Source organism: Aureococcus anophagefferens (genome assembly GCF_000186865.1).
Source record: "Aureococcus anophagefferens unplaced genomic scaffold AURANscaffold_4, whole genome shotgun sequence".
Classification (NCBI taxonomy): domain Eukaryota; class Pelagophyceae; order Pelagomonadales; family Pelagomonadaceae; genus Aureococcus; species Aureococcus anophagefferens.
In genome coordinates, this window is record NW_008705564.1 from 1,675,411 (window position 1) to 1,696,896 (window position 21,486).

The following is a 21,486-nucleotide window of genomic DNA, read 5'->3' on the forward strand; positions in this document are numbered from 1 at the left end:
AATTCCCAACTTCAAAGGCTCCTATCTCGGTCGTTTTCCGCTCGTTTCGGCTGATTTTTGGACGAGCGATCATCTCTCGGAGCGCTCTCGAAGCATAGGTGCTGTTTCCGAAACGCGCGCGCGCGGAACACTCACGTTGAAGCGACGTTGAATCACCCTTTTGCTGCCCTGGCGTCCGCGAGCCGCGCGGGGAGGCCCGCGGAAAGCGCGGCGGTCTCGGCGACCTTGGACATCTCCGCCAGCTTCCAGACGCAGCGCGTCGCCGCCGCGAGCGCCGCCGGCCGCGCCTGCGCGTGGACCTGGCCGACGACGGCCGCGACGGCGGCCTCGGTGACCGCCGGCAGGTTGTCGACGAAGTGCGCGAACTCCCAGAAGCAGTCGAGCGCGGCGACGGGGTCGTCGGCGCCGGCGATGGCCGTTTCGGATGTTGCGACACGACCGTTGAAAACCGTCGCGACGCCGCGCGGCGCGGGTCCTGCGTCGGATCTCCGGCGAAGGGCGCGAACAACGCGCAGTTGTGGCCCAGCGCGACGCGCGCGGCCGCGAGGAGCACGTCGTAGTGGTGCATGGTCACCGTCGGCACGTGCGCGCGCGCCGTGACCTGCGCGACGCGATCGTCGCCCGGCATCGCTCGAACATTCGGACGCGGGCGTTTTTACGGCGGGCGCGTCGTCCTCGGCGAGGCGCCGCAGCCGCAGCGACTGGCGGCCGAAGGCCGGCCGCTCCACGGGCTGCGCCGGCGGCGGGAAGTTGCCCATCTTTTTGGGACGATTGTCGTCGACACTCCGAGGTGCGCGCGACGATGTTGCGCAAACCTACATGCTCTGCGACTGCGCGGTTTCGGGGCGAAGGTGAAGCGTGAAAAAATCTTTGTTCGAGGATGTTGAGTTTTAAGGTTGAGTTTCGCCGGGCTCGCCGCGTGGCAGCCTTCGGACTCAGCATACTGCAGTCGAGTTTCGGCGGGGGTATTGTGTTCCCCTGGCGGCCCTATTCCCCGGCCCCGAAGGCCTCCTCGAGAGGCTACCCCTTGGCCGCAGGACACTTTCAAAACGGCCCGTCGGACGTCGCGCGGGACCCTGGTGGATTTTTCTACTTATTCACAGCATAGGAGGGGCGACGCGCGCGCCCGCGCGCGCCCCGGAGTTTCGGGGCCCGCGCGCCGCGGCGCATCCCGGCGCGTGGCCGGGCGGCGCGGCGCCGGGGCCCGGCGGCGGGGCCTCCGGCTTAGAAGAGGCCGAAGAACTTCTTCTCCGGCGCGTTGATGTTCGCGCCGATCTTGGGTGCGCCGCTCTTGCGGTTCATCTTGGCGATCTCCTGCTTGGAGAGCGCGCCGGAGTCGCGCCACATCTGCTGGTCCGCGGAGACGCCGTTCTTCTTCGCGCGGGCCGCGACGCCGTCGTCGGCGCCGCCCTTGCCGTTCCAGTTGATGGCCGTGCCGAAGATGCCGATGTCGGGCTTGGTGTTGCTGTAGATCTTGTCCTCCTTGGTCCACTTCTTGACGTTCGTCGTGTCGGCCTTGCCGTCGTTGAACGCCGTCATGCCGAAGCCCGTCTTCATCCAGCCCTTCTTGCCCGCGAGGTCCGAGTTGTCCCAGGAGCCGCCGCGCTGCATGTAGGGCACGTCCTTGAGCGCGACCTTGCCCGAGCGGACGTCCTCGGGGTTCACCGCGAAGAGGTGGCCCGCCTCGCCCTTCTCCATCGCGCTGACGAACGAGTTGAACGACCGAGACTGGAAGCCGCGCGCGCCGCCGACGCCGAAGTTCTTGCCCTTCTTCGCGTCCTTCTCCTTCTTCTGGATCTTGGCCCACTCCTCCTTGGACATGCCGCTCGGCACGTAGCCGTACAGCTTCGTCGACGTCGCCGCCGACGTCTGCGCGGCCGGGATGAGCGCCGCGGCGGGCGCGGCGAGCACGGCGAGGGCGACGGCGGCGACCTTCATCTTGCTGTTCGAGGCCTGCGGGGCGGGAGGGTTGCGATGCGGCTCTCGAGGCTGCGCGTTTGGGGTTTCGCCTCGAAACGAGTGGCCTCGGCGGGAGATCCGGCGATTTGAGCCGATCGGGCGACAATTCGCGCGATCCGGCTTGCGCGCGCGTCGCAGCTGTGTCCGGGTGTCGCGGAGGGCTGGCACCGAGCGTCGATGGTGCTGTTGGACGCTGGATCGCGCGTTTCTACGGACGAGCGGAGTGGCGCGGGAGGACGCTGTCGTGGCGCAAGTCGAGGCCTCAGGCCATATCTTCCAATACATTTGTCCGAGACACGCGCGGCGTGCCGCGCTGCGCGCCGGCGGCCACTGAAGCTCGTCTTCCCGACTCGGCGCGGGACTGCACAACACCCACCCTTACGCGTCCTCGAAGTCCCCGCCGCACTTGATGTCCTTGCCGCCGTTGTCCGTCTCCTTGGCGCAGCAGGCGCCGAAGATCTTCTGGCAGGGCTTGTCGTTCGTCTCGCGCCGCTTCTTGTCCGTGAGCGTCTCGTGGCCCTCCTTGAAGACGCGGGACATGGTCTCGAGGTGGTCCGCGCGGGGCTGCGTGTCGCCGTGCTGGCCGTTGGCGCCGTTGAGGTTGTCCCGCGCCGCGTGGAGCAGCGCGTCCGCGCGGCCGACGTCCGTCGCGGCCTCGCGCGCGGCCGCGAGCCCGCCCGCGAGCGTCGGCGGGAGCCTAGGGGGGCGCCGCGGGGTCGACGCGCGAGGGAGTTCGGACGAACGACAGGACGCCGGGCGGCCGACGGCGGGAACTGGTCCGCGGCCTCGGCGATGGCCTGGGCGGGCGTCACGTTCCGGTCGTTCTTCACGAGCGCGCCGGCGAGCGTCGCCCGGAGCTCCGCCAGCAGGCCCGCGGCGTGGCCCATGGCCTCCATGGCGACCTCGCGCGCGCCGCGCGCGCGCGCGAGCGACCGCCGCGCGAGCTCGTGCGTCTCCTCGAGCGCCGCGAGCGACGCGTTCAGCGCCGTGAGGTTCGCCGTGAGCTCCTCGAGCTCGGCCGGCAGCGGCTCGACGCCCCGGAGGTACCTTGGGGTCGGGAAGCTTTGGAGGGTCGAGAGGGCGCGCGCGCTCCGGCGGAGGATGCTCTCGCGAGGGTCGAGAGATGCCCGGCTCCGGAGGGTCGAGAGACTTTGGAGGGTCACGGAGGATGCGAGACGCGCTCCCCGAAACGTCCGGACCCCGGCGCGCTACGCGGCGACGATCGTGTCGTTGTCCGCGTCGCGGAGCTCGCCCATGCTCAGGTAGTAGTCGTAGCCGAAGGGCGACCTGCGGGCGACCGTTTCGGGCCAAAGTAAGAACCCGCGACGCGACGCCGCGCGCGACGTCATGATGAACCGCCGCCGCTCCGCGCGCAGGAGGCTCGCGGCGATCGCCGGCGCGAGGTACTCGACGCAGCCCGGGGGGAAGGGCACGATGCGCTCGCAGAAGACCAGGGCCGCGCGCGTCTCCCGCGGCGTGCAGACTTCGTCGCCCCAGAGGCCGTCCTCGAGGCCGTCGGGCCCCGGGACGCCGTCGCAGGGCGGGAACTCGTCGTCGTAGAAGGGCATCTTGTACGTCAAGCCGCCGACGGTGAACTCCTGCTTGAACCGCTCCTCGCGCGCGAGCGTCGGCCCGCCGTCGCCTGCGCGGGCATGCGATCGCGAGGAAACGATCGCGAGGAAAGGATCGCGAGGAAAGGATCGCGAGGAAACGATCGCGAGGAAAGGATCGCGAGGACCCACCGTCGACGGAGCGGCGCGGACCCACCGCGACTCTCGGCTTTCGACGCCGGTCCTCGCAGCTCGCGCGCTCCTCGTCCGTCAGGAAGCCGCGGTCGAGCTCGAGGGCCGCGCAGAAGGACGCGTGGAGGTTCGCGCGCACGTGGAGCCGCGTGTACTTGGGCTGGAGGTACTTCTCCTTCCGGCAGTAGTCGTAGACGGCGTCCGCGGGCCGCTGGTACGAGAGGAGCTCGATGCTGCCCTTCTTCTCGGCGCCCTCCGTGACGGCGAACTTGAAGGCGATGGGGTCGCCGCGCTCGCCTGCGCGGGGGGACGGCGCGGTGGACGCCGCGCGGTGCTCTCCCGGCCGCCGGGCGCGCGCAGTCGACGTAGCCGTCGTCGCACGCGGCCTGGAGCAGCGCGTAGCGCTGCTCCAGCGTGAGCTGGAAGCGCCGCGCGTAGTCGAAGGCGGCGTCGACGGGCTCCTCGTCCTCCCAGATCTCGAAGTTGATCCAGAAGCGCATGTCCGGGTCGCCGAAGACGTCCGCGGGCGACCGCGAGAAGACCCTGGCCCGCGTCCGCGTGCAGGACACGCCCTCGACGGTGCAGAGGTAGGACATGAGCGACTCGCGGAAGACGTCCGTCGTCAGGTCGTGCTGCTTGCCGAAGAGGTAGGCGAGGTCGACGCCCTCGTCGCCCTCGTAGGGCCGGACGACGCCGCGGGGCTTCCCGGAGCCGTCGACGGTGATGGGCAGCTCGGGCAGGGGCTTGCGCCGGCCCTCGCAGGAGAGGCCCGGCAGCCCGCAGACGTGCTCGAGCAGCGCCGCGCGGAACCAGCCCGCCGGCGGCCGCATGGGCTCGCTCAGCGTGTGGTTGTCGAGGAGCCAGTCGAGCTCGTCGATCTCTCGGAGGGCCCGGTCCCGGTCGTCCTTCTTCCGCGCGACGCCCGCGTGCTCCGCGGCGAAGGCCGCGTTCTTCGTGCGGTTCTTCTCCCAGGCCTCGTGCTGCTTGTCCCACTTGGTCCGGTTCTTGGTGATCTCCTTCTCCGCCGCGGCGAGGAACAGCTCCACGGACGCCGCGGGCGCCTCGTCCTCCATGACCACGAGCTTGCCCGGGTAGGTGCGCCCCTCCGGGTCGTCGGGCACGGAGATCTCCGACGCGAAGAAGACCGCGCGCTTCCGCGCGCACGGCGGCAGCGCCTCGAAGTCGCCGCCCGCGCAGACGCGCTCCGTGATGGCCTTGCGGAACCAGGGCTCGAGCTGCGCCTCGACGCAGAAGGCGGCGATGGCGTCGACGGGCTCCTCGCCCTCGTAGATCTTCACGTCGCCGGCGACGCCGCCGTCCTCCGTGCCGATGGGGATGGCCGCCAGCGGCTCGCCGAAGGCGCCGGCGGCCGCGGCCTCGCGCCGCTGCAGGATCTCCACGACCGACGAGTCGCCGGTGCAGCCGCAGAGCATGGCCAGCGCGCAGAGCAGCGCCGGCCGCATCGTTGCGCTGTGTGCGTTCAGAGATGCGGCGGCAGCCCCATGTGCTCGTTTGATTGTTCACCGTGCAAGGTGAAGGGCAACTCTGGGCCGTGGATCAAATGATCGCCGATCCCGCCATCTCGATGAACGTGAACGCCGCTCTCTCCTCCGGTGAGTCCGAGCCAGAAAGCGAACCCGAAAGTGAGCCAGGAAGCGTGCATACTGAGCCATGGCATCCTGAGCAGGAGCTTCCCCTGTACGTGGCAGCTAAACATGGAAATGAAGCAGAGGTCGTCGCGCTCCTCGCTGCCGGCGCGCACGTAGATGCGATCCCAGAAGCTGAACTTCAGACCACCACTGCGCTTTGGATTGCATGTGCGAAAGGGCGGACAAATGTCGTTAGAATTCTCATCGATGCGAACGCGGACGTGAATTGGTGCGACCTGCCGTTTGGTACGCCTCTTTATGCCGCGGCTAGAGAAGGATATTACGCGATCATCAAGATCCTGCTCTCCGCAGGAGCGAATCCCAATCTGGGGCCATCGTCGTATGCCGCGTGTCTGCGTCGATATGGTCATAAGAAGGAGGCCCCGTCTCGCCGCATGCTCGGTCTGCTACTTCAACACGGCGCGGCCATGAAAGAGGCTCCATCTTATTTTGACCCCCGCAACGACTACAACGAATGCACATGGCAGTACCACGAAAGAGTCAAAAAGGCGGGCGGCTACGACGCGCTCGTGAAGACGCGCCGTCGCGTGCTCTCGGGCTTCGTCGACAAGTGCGTCGAGGGCAAGTTCGGCCGCCAGGCCCCGGCGGAAGTCTGCGGGCACGTGGCGGCGTTCCTCGCGCCGCCGGGGGGCTACTAAGGCCGCTCGTAAACACCTTTGGGAAAACGTTACCCGCTCGCCGTCGCGACGAACGCGCAGAGGAACTCGAGCGCCTCGCTGGGCACGTGGGGCGCGCCGTGGGCCTTCGCGGACCCCGCGTCGTCGTCGCGGCAGAGGCGCAGCTCGTCGACGAGGGCCTGGTCCAGGCTCCGCAGCGCGATGGTCGCGCCGCGGCCGTCGAAGGTGTCGCCGCGCGCGAAGCGGCGGACCGCGTCCCGGTAGGGCCCGACCTTGGCCGGGTGGAGCTCGCGCTCGAGCCAGCCGTCGAAGTTCGCGAGGAGCGCCTCGCGGTCCCGGTCGCGGGGCGGCGGCGCCGCGGCGCCGTCCCAGGCGCTCCGCACGCTGCCGAGGTTCAGCGGCCGGCCGCCCGCGCCGCGCGACCGGCCGAGCGCGAAGCCCGCGGTCTCGTCGAAGGCCGGCTGCGCCGGCGGCGCGGCCTCCGCGCCCTTCTTGCCCTTCTTCGCCGCTTTCGACGCCGCGGGGGCCGGCGCGGCGGCCGCGGGCGCCGCGCGCGGCCGCTTCTTCGCGGCGGGACCGCCGAGGAGCGCCGCGAGCGGGTCCTCGGGCGTCTTCGGCCGCTTGCGCTTCTCCGGCGCGTCGGCCCTGCGCGGCTCCGGCGCGGGCGCCTCGGCCTCGGCGGGCGGCGGCGCCGGCGCGGCGGCGACCGGCGCGGCGGCGGGCGCGGCCGCGGCCCCGGCGGCCTCCCGCTCGGACGCGCAGTGCGGGCAGTACCACGCGCCCTCGGGCATGGCGTCGAGCCCCGCGCAGGCGAGCTTCGTCTCGCAGTCGCAGGCGTCGCAGAGCACGACGTCGGGCAGCGCGTCGCCGCGCTCGTCGACGGTCGGTTCGCCGCAGACGTCGCAGACGTCGACCTCGTTGCACTTCTCGGGGCAGCCGTGCTTCCGGCACGCGCGGTCGTAGGCCTTGGCGGCGGAGCGCTCGTCGGCGAAGGACCCGAGGCGGTGGGTCTGGCCCTTGTGGTGGAGCGTCGCGCGGTAGCGGCCCTTCTGCTCGTTGACGCCGCGCGACTCGACCCGCTTCGCCTTCCGCTTCGGCGGCGACGGCTTCTTCGTCTCCGGCTCGTCCTTCGCCTTCCGCTTCGGCGGCGACGGCTTCTTCTCCGGCTTCGGCGGCGACGGCTTCTTCGTCTCCGGCTCGTCCGTCGGCGCGGGCCGCCGCGGCTTGCAGGGCGACGGCGACCGGTCGTCGCCGTCGTCCGGCGGCGGCGGCGCGGCGCCCGCGGCCGCGGCGCGCGCCGCCGCCTCGTCGCCGAAGTGGCCGAGCCATTCGGACACGCCGTCGGCGGACTTGCGCACGGCGGTCCACTTGCCCGCCGCGGCGTCGTAGGACGCGGTCTGGGGGCCCGAGAGCTGGGCCAGGAGCCAGGCGCCGTCCGCGCCGGCGCACGCCGCCGCGGGGAACGCCGCGACGCGCGCCGCGCGCGCCGCCGCGTCGTCGTCGCCCAGGCCCGCGGCGTACGCGAGGACCGCCGCGTCGTCGACGGCCGCCGCGCGCTCGCCGAGCTTCGTGCGGAGCGCGTCGAGGGCGGCGGTGAGCCGCGGCCGCGCGTCCTCCGGCGGCGCCGCCGGCTCCTTGGGCGCCTTCACGAAATCCGCCTCGAGGTCCCTGTCCTCGTCGCCGTCGTCGTAGGCGATGTCGTAGACGACGTCGTAGGCGCCGCGCACGGCGCGCACGACGCCGGGGAAGTACTTGCGGCCCCGGCGGAAGCGCGCGCGGACGCGGTCGCCGACGGCGAACGTGGGCGTCACGTCGACGCGCCGCGGCTGCGAGAAGCCGAGCGTCATGGGCCGCGGCTCGGACTGGAGCCGCTGGGCGAGGGCGAGGAACGCGTCGCGGTCCAGGGGGCCCACGGCGTCGCCGTTGACGGCGACGAGCGTCGCGCTGTCGAGCGTCGCGCCGCCCTTTTCGAAATGCTCGACGACGACCGCCTGGCGGCCGCCGTCGTAGGTGATGTCGATGCCGAGCTTCTGGGCGCGGAAGACGATGTCCACGCGCTCCATGGTCTGGCGGGCAGGGTGCGTACTGGGCGATGGGTCGGCTGCTCTCGCGTACTGGGCGATGGGTCGGCTGCTCTCCCTATGAGCCCATGCGCGCCTCGGTGCAACACCTCATTCACCATGGAGCGTATCAAACGCGGCAGCGCCCGCAGGGCATGGGCAGGGCGTAGCTCCCACCCGGGACAAAGCCCGCCATGCAGCGGCGCATGAGCCAGGCGGCGGCGCCCGGGCGGCGCCTGTCCATCGCGACGATCACGGGCGGCGGCGGCGTCGGCGGGAACCTGAACCGCGACAACGTCGCCGAGCAGCGCAAGGCCGCCGTGGAGCGGCGGCGGTCCATGGCCGGCGGGCGCCAGCAGGCGGCGCGGCGGGCGTCGACGGTCGTCGTCGTCCACGAGAAGGGCGACGCGGCGACGACGGACGAGGGCGCCATGCAGCTGCCGCCGTCGAACGCGGGGACCTACTCGGCGGTCGTCCGCGTCGACAGGGTGAACGTGCGCGACGCGGACGCGTGCGCCTTCTTCGAGCGGCGCGACGCCATGGCCTACCACAGCTGCGTGGCGCCGAACTGGTACAAGCTCGAGCTGCCCAAGTCGCCGCGCCAGGACAAGTTCCACCTCGGCGACGAGGTCAAGCGCATGCGGCCGCGGTTCCGGGGGCTGCGGCGCCTCGACCGGGGCGCGCGGAAGCGGCGCGCGGAGCTCTTCGCGCAGCTCGACCAGACGGCGGACCTGGTCTACGCGCTCAAGACGGAGATGCTTGAGCTGCTCGAGAAGCGCGGGCGCAACGCGAAGCGGCGGCTGGACCTCATGGACGAGCTCGACAAGTGGCGCGGCCGCGACCAGCACACGGCGGAGACGCTCCTCCCCGTCGCCGCCGTGGAGCAGAAGCTCGCGGGCCGCATCGCCATCCGGCGCCTCCTCGAGGAGCTCGCGGCGTCGCTGGACGCGCACAACTTCGAGGCCGTCGAGGCCGTCGAGGCCGGCAAGCCGGGGAGCCCCGGCGGCCGCCGCGCGCTCGTCGCGTCGGGCGCGCGCCACCTCGACGAGGAGCTCCAGGAGACCCACGACCTCGCGCCCCGGCTCGGCCCGACGCGGTCCCAGCTCGCGCGGGCCGTCGCCGCGCCGGAGATCTGGCGGTCGAGGCTCGACGAGGACGGCCACCCGGACGACGACCGGCCGTCGACGCCGGGCTCGCCGCGGCCGGGCACGGCCCAGTCCGGCACGACGGCGACGACGTCCGAGAGCGCCAACGAGCATGCCGGCCCGTCGCGCGACGACCGCGCGGCCGCGGCCGAGCTCCTCGAGTTCTGGGACGCGCTCAACGACGTCGAGGCCGCGCTCGAGCTCCAGCGCGCGCAGCCCGCCGCCGCGCAGAAGCAGTCCTTCATCGGGAGCCTGTTCGGGTCCCGGCCGTCGACGCCGTCGTCGCGGCCGACGTCGCCCGTCGCCGGCCCGGCGCCCGCGCCCGCCGCGCACGGCCTCGCGCTCGACGTGTCGCCGTCGCCGTCGCGGCCGCCGTCGAGCCGCGCGACGACGCCCGGGGGCACGAAAAAAACCGTGACGATCCAGTCGCCCGAGGGCAGCGCGCCGCCGCGCGTCGTGACGACGCCGGGCGGGCTTCGGGTCGACACGTCGCTCGACCCGTCCGCGGGCTCCGCGACGACCTGTGTGCAAATCAAATCTTCAACCCGACTTCAATGTGCGCGTATTCGAATGTTTTGACACGAGCACTTCCGCTGTGCTTCGAGAACTTGCTGAGAGCAATCGATTCGTCCAAAAATCAGCCGAATCGACTTCAATTTGACCGAGCTAGAGAATTCTGAAGTTTGGCCCCGACGTCCCAGCTCACTGGTTGATTTGCACACAGGCGACGGCGCTCGAGCGGCCCGCGGCCGGCGGCGAGCGCGCGCGCCTGAGCATCCACAACCCGCCGCCGCGCGGCGAGCTCGGCCGCGGCGCGGGCCCGCCCCACGAGCCGTCCCACAAGCGCATGCTCCAGCGCGAGCGGAGCGGCCGCGGCGTCCGCGAGCGCCACGTCCACACGCCGGAATCCGCGGACGGCCGCCCGACGACGCCCAAGACGCCCGGCACGCCCAAGGGCCGGGAGAAGCGGCGCCTCGACGCCGAGCGGGCCGAGGCCGAGCGCCTCGCGGCGGAGGAGGCCGCGCGCAAGAAGAAGAAGGGCTTCTTCGGGGGCATGTTCGGCTCGTCGAAGCCGAAAGCGGAGGCCGCGGCGCCCGCGGCGGCGCCCGCGCTCGACTTCAGCGACGACGGCCGCAGCGACGACGAGCGGCCCCGGTCGCCGAGCAAGCGGCGCGTCTCCGTCGCGCCCGTCGTCCAGGCGCCGCCGCCGGCCGCGCCCGTCCCCGAGGCGCGCGACAAGGTCCGGCGCAAGTCCGTCGCCTACGAGGGCTTCGCGTCGCCGGAGACGTCGAGCATCCCCGCGGAGGCCGCGCGGGCCGCGGCGACGCGCATCCCGGAGGCCCGCTTGAAGCACCGGGTCCGCGCGAAGCTGGTCGACGCCGTGGAGGACTTCGCGAGGCTGGGCCCTGTGTGGAATTCAACCACTGGTTTGGGTGGTCCTGACCGAACTTCAGAATTCTCTAGCTCGATCAAATCGAAGTCGATTCGGCTGATTTTTGGACGAATCGATTGCTCTCGTCGAGTTCTCGAAGCACAGCCGAAGAGCTTGCGTCGAAACTGTCGCATATGCGCACATTGAAGTCGGGTTGAAGATTTGAATTCCACACAGGCTGGGCCTCGTGCCCATCGAGGTCTTCGCGGACGCGAAGCGCGAGCTCTGGGGCCAGCTCGGCCGCTTCATCCCGCTCCTCGAGCGCTGCGAGTACGCCGAGGACCTCATGTGGGAGCTCCGGGCGGAGAAGAAGGTGAAGCTGGAGCGGAAGAAGTCGACGATGATCGCCGCGGAGCGCCGGAAGTCGCTCGGCGGGCCCCAGAACCTCAAGGAGGAGCTCAACGAGGCGAAGCGCCGCGAGACGAAGGCGCGCAAGGACCTGCGCGCGGAGCGGTCCGGCCAGGCGACGGTCGTCGGCGCCGACGGCACGAAGCGCGAGCTCGCGCACGACGACGAGTACATGAACTCGTCCGCGGTCCACGGCGCGGGCACGCGCGTGAAGCTCGACATGCTCGAGCCGCTCCTCCGGGCGCAGCTCCGCGAGGCCTACGTGCTGAGGACGACGCTCCGCGCGGAGGTCGCGGCCGTCACCCAGTTCACCACTGTGCCGAAACCAACCACTGGTTTGGGTGGTCCTGACCAAACTTCAGAATTCTCTAGCTCGGTCAAATCGAAGTCGATTCGGCTGATTTTTGGACGGATCGATTGCTCTCGTCGAGTTCTCGAAGCACAGTGAAAGAGTCTGGTCTAAATCGTTCGAATACGCTCACATTGAAGTCGGGTTGAAGATTTGGTTTCGGCACAGGTTCACCATGGAGCGCGCCGCGGTCCACGGCCAGCGCGTCGCGCGCGGCCGCCTGTGCCGCGGCTTCGGCAAGGACGTGGACTTCAAGGCGCGGCGCATGCAGATGGTCAAGACCCAGGGCTTCCTCGGGTGCGTCGCGGCGACCGTCGCGATCCAGGCCGTGGCGCGGGGCATCGACGGCCGCGGCCGCGCGGGCAACCGCAAGTGGTGGTTGAGGTACGACTCGGCCGTGCGCATCCAGGCGCTCGCGCGCGCCGTCGCCGCGCGCGCGGTGGCCTTCGAGATCCGGGCGAACAACACGCGCATGGCGCTCATGAACGCCATCCTCCTGATGCAGTCGCGCGTCCGCGGCTGGAAGGGCCGCGCGCGGGCCCAGACGCGCGCGAAGCACCTGGCGACGACGGCGTCGCGCGCGCGCGAGACCTGGGCCGCGACGACCGTCGCGGCCTTCGCGCGCAGCGTCTTCGCGCGGCGCGCGGCGCTGCGCCGCACCGTGGAGCTCGACGTGAACCAGCGGCTCCTGCGGCTCGCGCACCGCTACCTCAAGAGCGGCGACCTCTGGAGCTTCGTCGCGGCCGTCGACGCGGACTACAAGCGCTTCGAGGCCGACGAGCGCGCGAACGCGGACCGCGAGGACGCCTGGGCCAAGACCTTCGTGGACAAGGTGCTCAAGACGCGCGACGCGGACCACGCCGAGGCCTGGGCCAAGTTCATCAACGCGACGCGGTCGCCCTACTTCCCCAAGCCCGACAACGACGTCGACCTCGTGCCCGGCCCGCGGCTCCGGCTCCTGCTCGACGGCGTCGGCGCCGACGGAGTCACGCCGGAGATGGAGGCCTCGGCGGCCGCGGCCGCGGCGCCCAAGGAGGCGGGCCGCAGGCGCCGCGCGCTCATCGCGGGCGCCTACGAGGACCCGCGCGACAAGTCGTCGGCGCCGCACGGCCCGGGTGTACACCAGTCGTCGTCGGCGACCGCGGTCACGTCGACGCCGTCGCTCCAGCGCCAGGGGTCGTCGCTCCAGCGCCAGCCGTCGTCGCCGTCCCTCCAGCGCCAGGGGTCGTCGCCGTCGCTCCAGCGCCAGGGCTCGACGCCGTCGCTCCAGCGCCAGGGGTCGTCGCCGTCGCTCCAGCGCCAGGGCTCGAGCCTCTCCGCGTCCCCGAAGCGGCGCGAGAGCGCGCTGCAGGCCGCCCTCGAGCGCTCCGCGACGAGCGCGCGGCACCTGGAGCCGAAGAAGTCCGCCGTCGCGTCCTGGAAGCCCGCGCGGCAGCCCGAGAGCCTCATGGGCCGCCTCGGCGTCGCCGCGCGGAACCTCCGGGAGTCGCGCGCGCGCGTCGCGGCGGGCGAGGACGACGAGCGGGCCGCCATCGACGACGACTCGACGCCCGCGGGCCTGTCGGCGCTCACGGACGTGCCCGGGGGCCTCGACGACACGCTCCCGCGGCTCCTGCGCGCGGCCGCGCTCCGCACGTACGTGCCGCGGACCTTCCGGGGCGGCACGACGGCGCGGGAGGCCTTCGCGACGTACCGGGCCATGCCGCCGAGCCTCGTCAAGTCGAAGCACGAGGTCGACGCGCACCGGGCCGTCGCGCGGTGGATCACGGCGCTCCAGGTCGCCGGGTTCCGGACGATCCGGTCGCTGCTGCCGCCGCGGCGCGCGCGCGAGACGATCCTGAGCCTCGAGGACTGGGTGCGGCGCAACGTCGAGGGCGACGACGAGCACCGGCCGGAGGAGGCCGTCGACGAAGCGATGATGAACTCCCAGCTCGCGGCGCGGCCGCTGGGAGACAACGTCCGCGACCTGCTCAACGACCTCCACCAGGTCTCCAGGGCGGACCTCGCGACGCTCGCGGGCCTGGGCAAGAACAAGACCGCGGCCAAGTGGCGCGCGCTGGAGCGGGGCGAGATGACGGCCGCCCAGGCCGTCGACGCCGCGCGGCGCAAGGCCATCAAGAGGCTCCGCGCCTACCGCGAGCCCGAGCCGGACGGCGACGACGAGGACGCGGCGCGCGACGACGAGCCGCCCGACGCGCCGGAGGCGTCCATCGCGGGCTCCGACTTCCTCGAGAGCGAGTCGACGCTCTACACGCCGCGGGGCCAGGCCGAGGAGCGCGCGCTCCTCGAGGACCGGCGGACGACGCCGCTGGACTACGCGATCGCCGCGGAGGCCGAGGCCATCCGGTCGCCGGCCAGGGACGCGCGCGCGGCGGCGAACATCCCGCCCCTCGTGCCCGAGGACCGGCCCGAGGTGCCGTCGCCGCGCGGCGCGCCGGCCGCGCTCTCCGCGCGATCGGCCAAGGCCGCGGTCAGGGCAGCACAAGAGAGCGAAATTCCCAACTTCAAAGGCTCCTTTCTCGGTCGTTTTCCACTCGTTTCGGCTGATTTTTGGACGAGCGATCATCTCTCGGAACGGTCTCGAAGCGTGAATGCTTTTTCCGGAACGCGCGCGCGCAGAACACTCACGTTGAAGCGACGTTGAATCACTCTTGTGCTGCCCAGGCCGCGGTGCGCCTCGAGGACGACGTCGAGCGCAAGGTCTGGGACGACATCAAGGCCGCCGGCGGCCTGGGTGCGAAGGTCGGCGTGTTCCTCGCGCGGGCGGCGTTCCTCTGCGTCGGCGATTTCGACGGCGGGCCCGAGGGCGGCGCCGCGTTCACGAATTTCATCCGCCGGTTGAGCGCCGCCGAGGACGACGACGAGGAGCGGTCCATCATGCGGGAGCGGGCGGCGCGGGCCGGCGCCGCGTCGAAGAAGGTCGTGGCGAATTTGGACGTCGTGGGCGCCGTGGGCCTGAGCAAGGATTTGGCCTACGTCAACTTGCGGGAATGGGGCGCGTCCGAGTCCCTCGCGGACCGCGCGGAGCGCATGCTCGGCGTCCTGTCGGCGCCCCGGTCGACGTCCGTGCGCGGCGAGCGCAACGACGCCGTCGACGGCTGGGCGAAGCCGCCGGAGAGCCGCGGCCTGCGGGAGACGGGCCCGAACGCGGTCAAGGATCCGCGGAAGCAGATCTTACGGCTGAGCTACGACCCGCGGTACCAGCGCGGGCCCTTCGACCCCTACGGGCGGCCCCACCGCATCGCGGGCGCGACGGCGCCGCGGACGCGGCCGCCCCAGCCGGACCCGGACCCGCCGCCCCAGTTCGGCAGCGAGCGCGACGACGCGCCGTACCCGCCGCGCGTCTTCGCGGAGGCCGAGGGCGGCGGCAACCCGTCGAACCCGGCCGTCGTCGCGGCGTCCCAGATCGCGAAGCGGCGCGCGCCGCCGACGTCCATCGAGCCCCAGGAGCTCGTGCCCCTCCACCTCATGCCCCAGGAGTTCGTCGGGGCCGCGCACCGGTCGCGGAAATTGACGAAAAGGATCCACGCGCGCGCGTCCAACTACTTTGCCGAGTACGGCGTCTACGTGCAGCAGCCCCAGCTCGGCCGCGACGAGTCCCGCGAGGCCTTCGAGGCGCGCATGGGCGCGCAGCCGCCGCCGGAGGATCCGCTCACGGACCTCGAGCGCGCCGCGCTCGACGCCGACTCCACGGCGCCCCTGCTCGCGAGGCAGCAGTCGCTGCCGGCGCTCTCCGGAGGCGGGTCGAAACTGTTCGACGACTCCGGCTCCTTCGCGAGTCTGCACACGGAGCGCTCGAAGACCGTCGAGGCGCTCCCGCCCGCGGCCGCGCCCGACGCCGACCCGCCGTCGAAGCGCGAGCGGACGAAGACGACCGCGCGCGCCTACGGCGGCAAGGCCCCGCGGCGCACGGAGCGGCGCACGCGCGCGGCGCCGCGGCCCCGGCGCACGGAGGCGCCCAAGCCCAAGCGGAAGACGCGCGCGGAGACGACGGAAGATACGCTGAAGGATCTGCTCGACAAGGTCGACCCGGCGACGCTGAACCGCCTGCTCAACGAGCAGGGCATGGCCTTGACCACGAAGGAAAAGGCGAGCCGGCGGCCGTCCGTCGCCGGCCTGACGACCCAGAAGCGGCCGCCGACGTCCGCGCGGCCGCCGGCCGCGGCGCCGGCCGAAGTCGCGGTGCCGCGGCCCGCGGTCGCCGAGGCCGAGGCGCCGCCGCCGCAGCGCGGCCGCCGCCGGTCCCGGGTCGCCGCCGCCGCCGCGCCCGCGCCGGCCCCGAAGCCGCGGCGCGCGTCGGTCTCGAGGTCGCCGGAGAAGGCGCGGCGCGCGTCGGTCTCCAGGTCGCCCGACGCGGCCCCGAAGCCGCGGCGCGCGTCGCTCTCCGCGTCGCCGTCGCCGTCGCGCGCGCGCCGCGCGTCGTCCGCGGCGCCGGCGCCGCTGACGAAGCCCGCGAAGCAGCGCCGCGTGTCGACGGCGTCGACCGAGGCCGACCGGCCGAAGCGCGACGCCGTGCTCGCCGCGCGGCCGCGGTCGCGGTCCGGCGTCGAGGCCCAGACGCAGACGTCCGCGCGCGCGAGCGAGGGCCGGCGTCCCGCGGCGGGTTTCGACCGGGGAAATAAACACACCGTCGCGCTCCGTAGGCGAGGGCCGGCCCGCGGACATCCCCGCGCTCGACTTCTTCGACCTGCGGCGGCCGCCGACGGCGTCGGCGTACACGAACTTGACGACGGCGTCGCGCGGGTCGTCCGCCGACGTCGAGGCGTTCCGCGCGGCCGTCGACGCCGAGCGGCACACGTGGTACGACGAGGCGCCCGCCGAGGCGCCCGCGGCCGCCGCGAGCGCCCTCCGGGAGGGCGCGCCGGCCCTGCGGCCGCGGAACATGGTCCGCCAGAAGGGGCCGAGCAAGGCCGAGGCCAAGCGGGCCGCGAACTGTGTGGAAATCGACCACTGGTTTGGGTGGTCCTGACCAAACTTCAGAATTCTCTAGCTCGATCAATTCGAAGTCGATTCGGCTGATCTTTGGACGAATCGATTGCTCTCGTCGAGTTCTCGAAGCACAGCCGAAGAGAATGCGTCGAAACTGTCGCATACGCTCACATTGAAGTCGGGTTGAAGATTTGAATTCCACACAGGCCGCGAAGGTCCGGAGCGACGCCGCGGCGTACCTCCGCGCGCGCGCGCGGCGGGCCCACGACGCGCTCCACGGGGACCTCGCCGTGGAGCTCCGGCGCGACACGGCGCTGCGCTGGCTCCTCGACGCCGCGCGCGCGGCCGCGGGCGACGCGGACGCGTTCCTGCCCCTGGGCGCCGCGCCGCCCGACGCGATCCAGCGGCCCGAGGTCTGGTCCCTCGAGGGCTTCGACGAGGCCGTCGAGGGCGTCGACGAGAAGACGGACGACGACGCGGGGCGGCCGGTCTCTCGGGCGGCGTCCTGGTTTCTTCGCGGAACTCGGGGGAAACACACGTCGTCCGGTAGGTCTGGGACGACCGCAAGGGCATGTGGGTCAGCTCGCGGCCGGAGAAGGCGCACGTCGAGGACGCGGAGGCGATGATCGTCCACAAGGTGCGCCGCGGCAACCGGCGGCACACGGACGACGACGAGCGGAAGCGGCTGCTCGCGCAGCTCCGCGAGCGCGAGCGAGCGGCTGTGTGGAAACCGACCGGTTCCGGGGGTCCCGACTTCGGTCACATCGACGTCGATTCGGCCGACTTTTGGACGAATCGATGGCTCTCGCCGCGTTCTCGAAGTAGAGCCGAAGATCGAAACGGCGCGCGCGCGTCGAAGTCGGGTCGAAGATGCGGGTTCCGCGCAGGCTCGCGGAGGGCGAGGCGTCGCCGTACAAGGGCGTGAGCTACGCGGACGACGCCGCGCACCGGCGCATGGCCGCGCACGGCGAGGCGCGCCACGAGCCGCGCGCCGAGGTCGTCGCCGAGCCGGCCTACGACGCGCCGGCGAGGACGCGCGCGGGCGGCGGCAAGGTCTACGACAAGCCGCTCGCCGACGGGCGGCGCCTGAGCCAGACCGCGGCGGCGTCGCGCGTCCAGCGCGAGAACGAGAAGCACAAGGCGAAGGCGACGACGCCTGCGCCGAAGGCGACGACGCCCGCGTCGCCCGCGTCGCCGCCGGCCGCGCCGCCGTCGGAGCCGACGTCGCCGTCGAGCTCGACGGCGAGCTCGCCGGGCAAGAAGGCGCGGCACCTGTTCGGGTGGGGCCGGAAGAAGAAGGACAAGTCGCCGTCGCCGGCGAAGAAGGCCGCGGCGGCGCCGCCGGCGACGCCGGCCGCGTCGCCGCCGCCGCCGGCCGCGTCGCCGCCGCCCGAGTTGAAGCGGCGCGAGACCGTCGCGAACGCGTCCGCGCTGCTGGCGAACCCGCGCACGGCCGCCGCCGTCAAGGCCTTCCTCGACAAGGAGTACGCGACGGAGAACTACCTCGCGCTCGACGCCATCGCGGCCTTCAGGCGCACGGCCGCGGACGGCGGCGACGTCGCCGCGGCCGCGCGCGCGCTCTACGACGAGTTCATCGACCAGTCCTCGGAGACCCAGGTCAACATCTCGGGCAAGCTCCTCCGCCAGCTCAAGAGGCGCATCGTCGACGGCGAGGGCGACCCCGTCGACGCGGCCGTCTTCGACAAGGTCCGCGTCGAGATCGACAAGATGCTCACGGGCAACTTGATGAAGCACCGGGGGTCGATCTCGAAGCTGCTGTAAGGTTAGTGAGTGTGGGTTCTTTTTGGGACGGTGGTGACATGAACTGCCCGGAGGCGTCGCTGGACCCGTACGCGCCGACGCCGGACCGCAGGGGTCGTGTGATAACTACGGTGCTTACAACTCGAAGGGGGGCGGCGGGCGCGCGCGCCAGAGCAGTCGACGAGCGCGGCGCGGGGCGTCGAACGAAGGGAAGCGCGGCGCGAGGCGTCGAACGAAGGGAAGCGCGGCGCTCCGCGGCTCCGCGGCGCCCGCGTTTCCGCAGATTCTTCCTCCAAAAGGGTGGTGTTCGAAAACACCGGTGTGGATGTGTGCTGGTGGCAGCGTCGAGGTCCGATCCGCGCTCTAGGAGCTGGAGAACTTGGTGACGGCCTTGGTGCCCTCGGAGACGGCGTGCTTCGAGAGCTCGCCGGGGAGCATGAGGCGGACCGCGGTCTGGATCTCGCGGGACGAGAGCGTCGCCTTCTTGGAGAAGCGGCAGAGCTTGGAGGCCTCGAGGGCGATGCGCTCGAAGATGTCGTTGATGAACGAGTTCATGATCGACATGCCCTTCTTGGAGATGCCCGTGTCGGGGTGCACCTGCTTGAGCACGCGGTAGATGTACGTGGAGTACGACTCGACGCGCGTCTTCTTCTTCTTGCCGCCGGCGGCCTTCTTGGGCGCCTTGGCGGATTTCTTGGAGGGAGTCTTGGCCATGGTGATTGCGAGTGTGTTTGGTTTTGCTGAGGACGTCCAACCGCGGCGCCGAGCTCTTGTTTTTCCGGGGCGCGAGCGAGCCAGCCCGCGTTTCTGATTGGTCGGACGCCGTTACCCGGCGCGCTTCCGCCCCGGAATCCCAAGTCCGTCTCGGCGTCGAGCGCTCTCCTCAGCACATCCCAAACACACACACACACACACACTCAATCATGTCTGGCAAAGGAAAGGGCGGCCGCGGCAAGGGCAAGACCGGTGCCGGTGGCAAGGGCACCTCCAAGGCGGCCAAGGCCGGGCTCCAGTTCCCGGTCGCGCGCCTGAACCGCTTCCTGAAGAAGGGCAAGTACGCGACGCGCGTCGGCGTCGGCGCCGGCGTCTACATGGGCGCCGTCCTCGAGTACCTCTGCGCGGAGATCCTCGAGCTCGCGGGCAACGCCGCGCGCGACAACAAGAAGGCGCGCATCATCCCGCGCCACATCCAGCTCGCGGTCCGCAACGACGAGGAGCTCAACAAGCTCCTCGGCACGGTCACGATCGCGTCCGGCGGCGTGCTCCCGAACATCCACGCCGTGCTCCTCCCCAAGAAGAGCAAATCCAAGGCGTCCGCCTAAGCGACCACGCTCGTCGCGGCCCGGTCGAACGGCTCGCGCTCGATCGTCCGATAAGTCGCGCGCACGGCCGGCGCCGCGGCGCCACTCACACAAACCCCACCGGTGTTTTCGAACACCACCCTTTCTTCGAAGATTCTCCTTGTTCGCTGGTTCCTCTGTCCGCTACTGCTCCAGTTCCGAGACGCTCCTCTTCCCGCGCGAGACCGAGCGCCGCGCGTCCCTCCGCAGCGCGCCCGCCTCGACCCCGCAGGAGGCCTTCGGCCACATCATCCAGTTCTGGCGCAGCGCCCGCGACCCCTCTACTGAGCGTAAGGACACCCCCTCGTCTGACTCGACGAGTTCAGAGGGGCCTCGTCTAAATTCGTCTAAATTCCGACAATTCGTGCACGCGCTCGCCGCGCGCGAGGTCGTCTACTGGCTCCGCAGGGCCCGCTTCGCCGGCCACGTCTACTTCGACACGTTCCCGCGCAACGAGGACCCCGTCCGCGAGTGCGAGCTCAACATCCGCCAGGTCCGGCGGCTCTACGACGCCGCGGGCGACCTCGACGTCGCCGACGCGCAGCGCCGCCACGACGCCCTCGGCGTCCTCGAGCTCCTCGAGGCGAGGGGGGACCTGTAAAGTACGGCGGCCCGAGGGGTTCAACGTGTTCATTTGTTTGCCGCGCAGCAGCCCCGAAGAAGACGTCGCAGGTCAAGGCCCTCGAGATGAACGCCCGCGAGCGCTCGTTCCTGGCGGAGGCGCAGCGCCATGTTGCCTCGGGTCGCAGCGTTGACGCGCTCGTTCGTGTGTATTGCGTGGGCGGCGGCGCGCGTCGAGGAGCGTGCAGGTTATTATACGTGCCTGTGGTACGCAGCGCGAGAGGGCTGGTGCTCGGCCATCACGTGGCTCCTCAAGCGCGGCGCCGATGTCCACGTTGGCATGCCCGGTGGTGGTTGGACGCCGCTGCACGGCGCCGCTGACTACCGCCATTGCGATGCAGCGGTCCTCCTGCTCGACGCGGGCGCGCGAGTCGGTGATCGCAACCGCTACGGAGAGATCGCGCTGCACCGGGCTGCCTATCGCGGATACACCGACATGTGCAAGCTCCTCCTGAGTCGCGGCGCGTCGCTCGACGCGCGCGCCAACGACGGCGACGACCCCAAGGCCTACGCGCGACGCTGCGGCCGCCACTGCAGGGCCACGGCCGACCTTCTCGCCGCGGTCCGCGCGGCGGGCGGCTGGCGCCCCTACTGCACCGCGCAGCGCCCCTACTGCACCGCGCAGTTCCTCGAGCTCCGCCGCGAGCTCCGCGCGCCCGGCGCCGTCGCCGAGTCCGGCGAGCGCCTCTACGAGCGCGTCTTCGTCGAGCTCCCCAACGACGTCTTCCCCCGCGTCCTCGCCTTCCGCCCCGACTTCTAGGCCGCGCTCTTTAAGCGTCCCCGTCGTCACCCGCGGGGATGGGCGCGTAGGCCCGGCGGCGGCGGCGGCCCGCGGCCGCGACCGTCGCGAGCAGCTTGAGGAACGTGCCGATGGCGACGACGAGCATGCCTCCTAGCTCTCCCTAACCTCCTACCAGCGCACTATGGCTTAGTTCTTAACGCCCCCGACTTCGAACCCCGCGAGCGGCGCGGCCCCGTCGATCGAACGAGCGCGAAGCGCGAGGCGCGCCGCGAGCGAATGTTCGAAGCGCCGGCCGCGGTCCGCGAAAGTCTTCCTCCGAAAGGGTGGTGTTCGAAAACACCGGTGTGGTTGTGTGAGTGGGCGGCCCGGCGGGTCTTGGTCTTGGTGTCGAGGCGCCCGGGCTCAGCGGGAAGATTTACCCGCCGAAGCCGTAGAGCGTGCGGCCCTGGCGCTTGAGCGCGTAGACGACGTCCATGGCCGTGACCGTCTTGCGGCGGGCGTGCTCCGTGTACGTGACGGAGTCGCGGATGACGTTCTCGAGGAAGACCTTGAGGACACCGCGGGTCTCCTCGTAGATGAGGCCGCTGATGCGCTTGACGCCGCCGCGGCGAGCCAGGCGGCGGATCGCGGGCTTCGTGATGCCCTGGATGTTGTCGCGCAACACCTTGCGGTGGCGCTTGGCGCCGCCCTTGCCGAGTCCCTTGCCTCCCTTTCCGCGTCCAGACATGATGTAGATGTGTTGATTGCTTGTGTTTAGCAAAACTGGGAGGG

General features: G+C 71.4%; 5 protein-coding genes across 5 annotated transcripts; 1 reads left to right on the forward strand and 4 right to left on the reverse strand.

The window, feature by feature from the left end:
* Positions 1-1,224: 1,224 nt before the first annotated feature.
* Positions 1,225-5,164, reverse strand: AURANDRAFT_62199 (hypothetical protein; the record flags this gene model as incomplete). Its single annotated transcript, XM_009036340.1, has 7 exons — positions 1,225-1,942; positions 2,342-2,656; positions 2,725-3,006; positions 3,172-3,246; positions 3,316-3,601; positions 3,723-3,969; positions 4,067-5,164. The coding sequence occupies 7 exons, from the start codon at positions 5,162-5,164 to the stop codon at positions 1,225-1,227; spliced, it is 3,021 nt and encodes a 1,006-aa protein (XP_009034588.1).
* An 874-nt stretch (positions 5,165-6,038) lies between these two features.
* On the reverse strand, positions 6,039-8,051 carry AURANDRAFT_62200 (expressed protein; the record flags this gene model as incomplete). The annotated part of the gene is made up of 1 exon (XM_009036339.1): positions 6,039-8,051. One exon carries the CDS (start codon positions 8,049-8,051, stop codon positions 6,039-6,041), a length of 2,013 nt encoding a protein of 670 aa, XP_009034587.1.
* Positions 8,052-18,375: 10,324 nt separating this feature from the next.
* AURANDRAFT_22124 (hypothetical protein) lies at positions 18,376-18,726 on the reverse strand (the record flags this gene model as incomplete). The annotated part of the gene is made up of 1 exon (XM_009036338.1): positions 18,376-18,726. The coding sequence occupies one exon, from the start codon at positions 18,724-18,726 to the stop codon at positions 18,376-18,378; it is 351 nt and encodes a 116-aa protein (XP_009034586.1).
* Positions 18,727-18,956: 230 nt separating this feature from the next.
* Positions 18,957-19,316, forward strand: AURANDRAFT_17013 (hypothetical protein; the record flags this gene model as incomplete). Its single annotated transcript, XM_009036082.1, has 1 exon — positions 18,957-19,316. A coding segment is annotated over one exon (360 nt), but the record flags the coding sequence as incomplete, so codon positions are not given.
* A 1,580-nt stretch (positions 19,317-20,896) lies between these two features.
* AURANDRAFT_59915 (hypothetical protein) lies at positions 20,897-21,463 on the reverse strand (the record flags this gene model as incomplete). Its single annotated transcript, XM_009036337.1, has 1 exon — positions 20,897-21,463. One exon carries the CDS (start codon positions 21,440-21,442, stop codon positions 21,131-21,133), a length of 312 nt encoding a protein of 103 aa, XP_009034585.1.
* Positions 21,464-21,486: the final 23 nt, after the last annotated feature.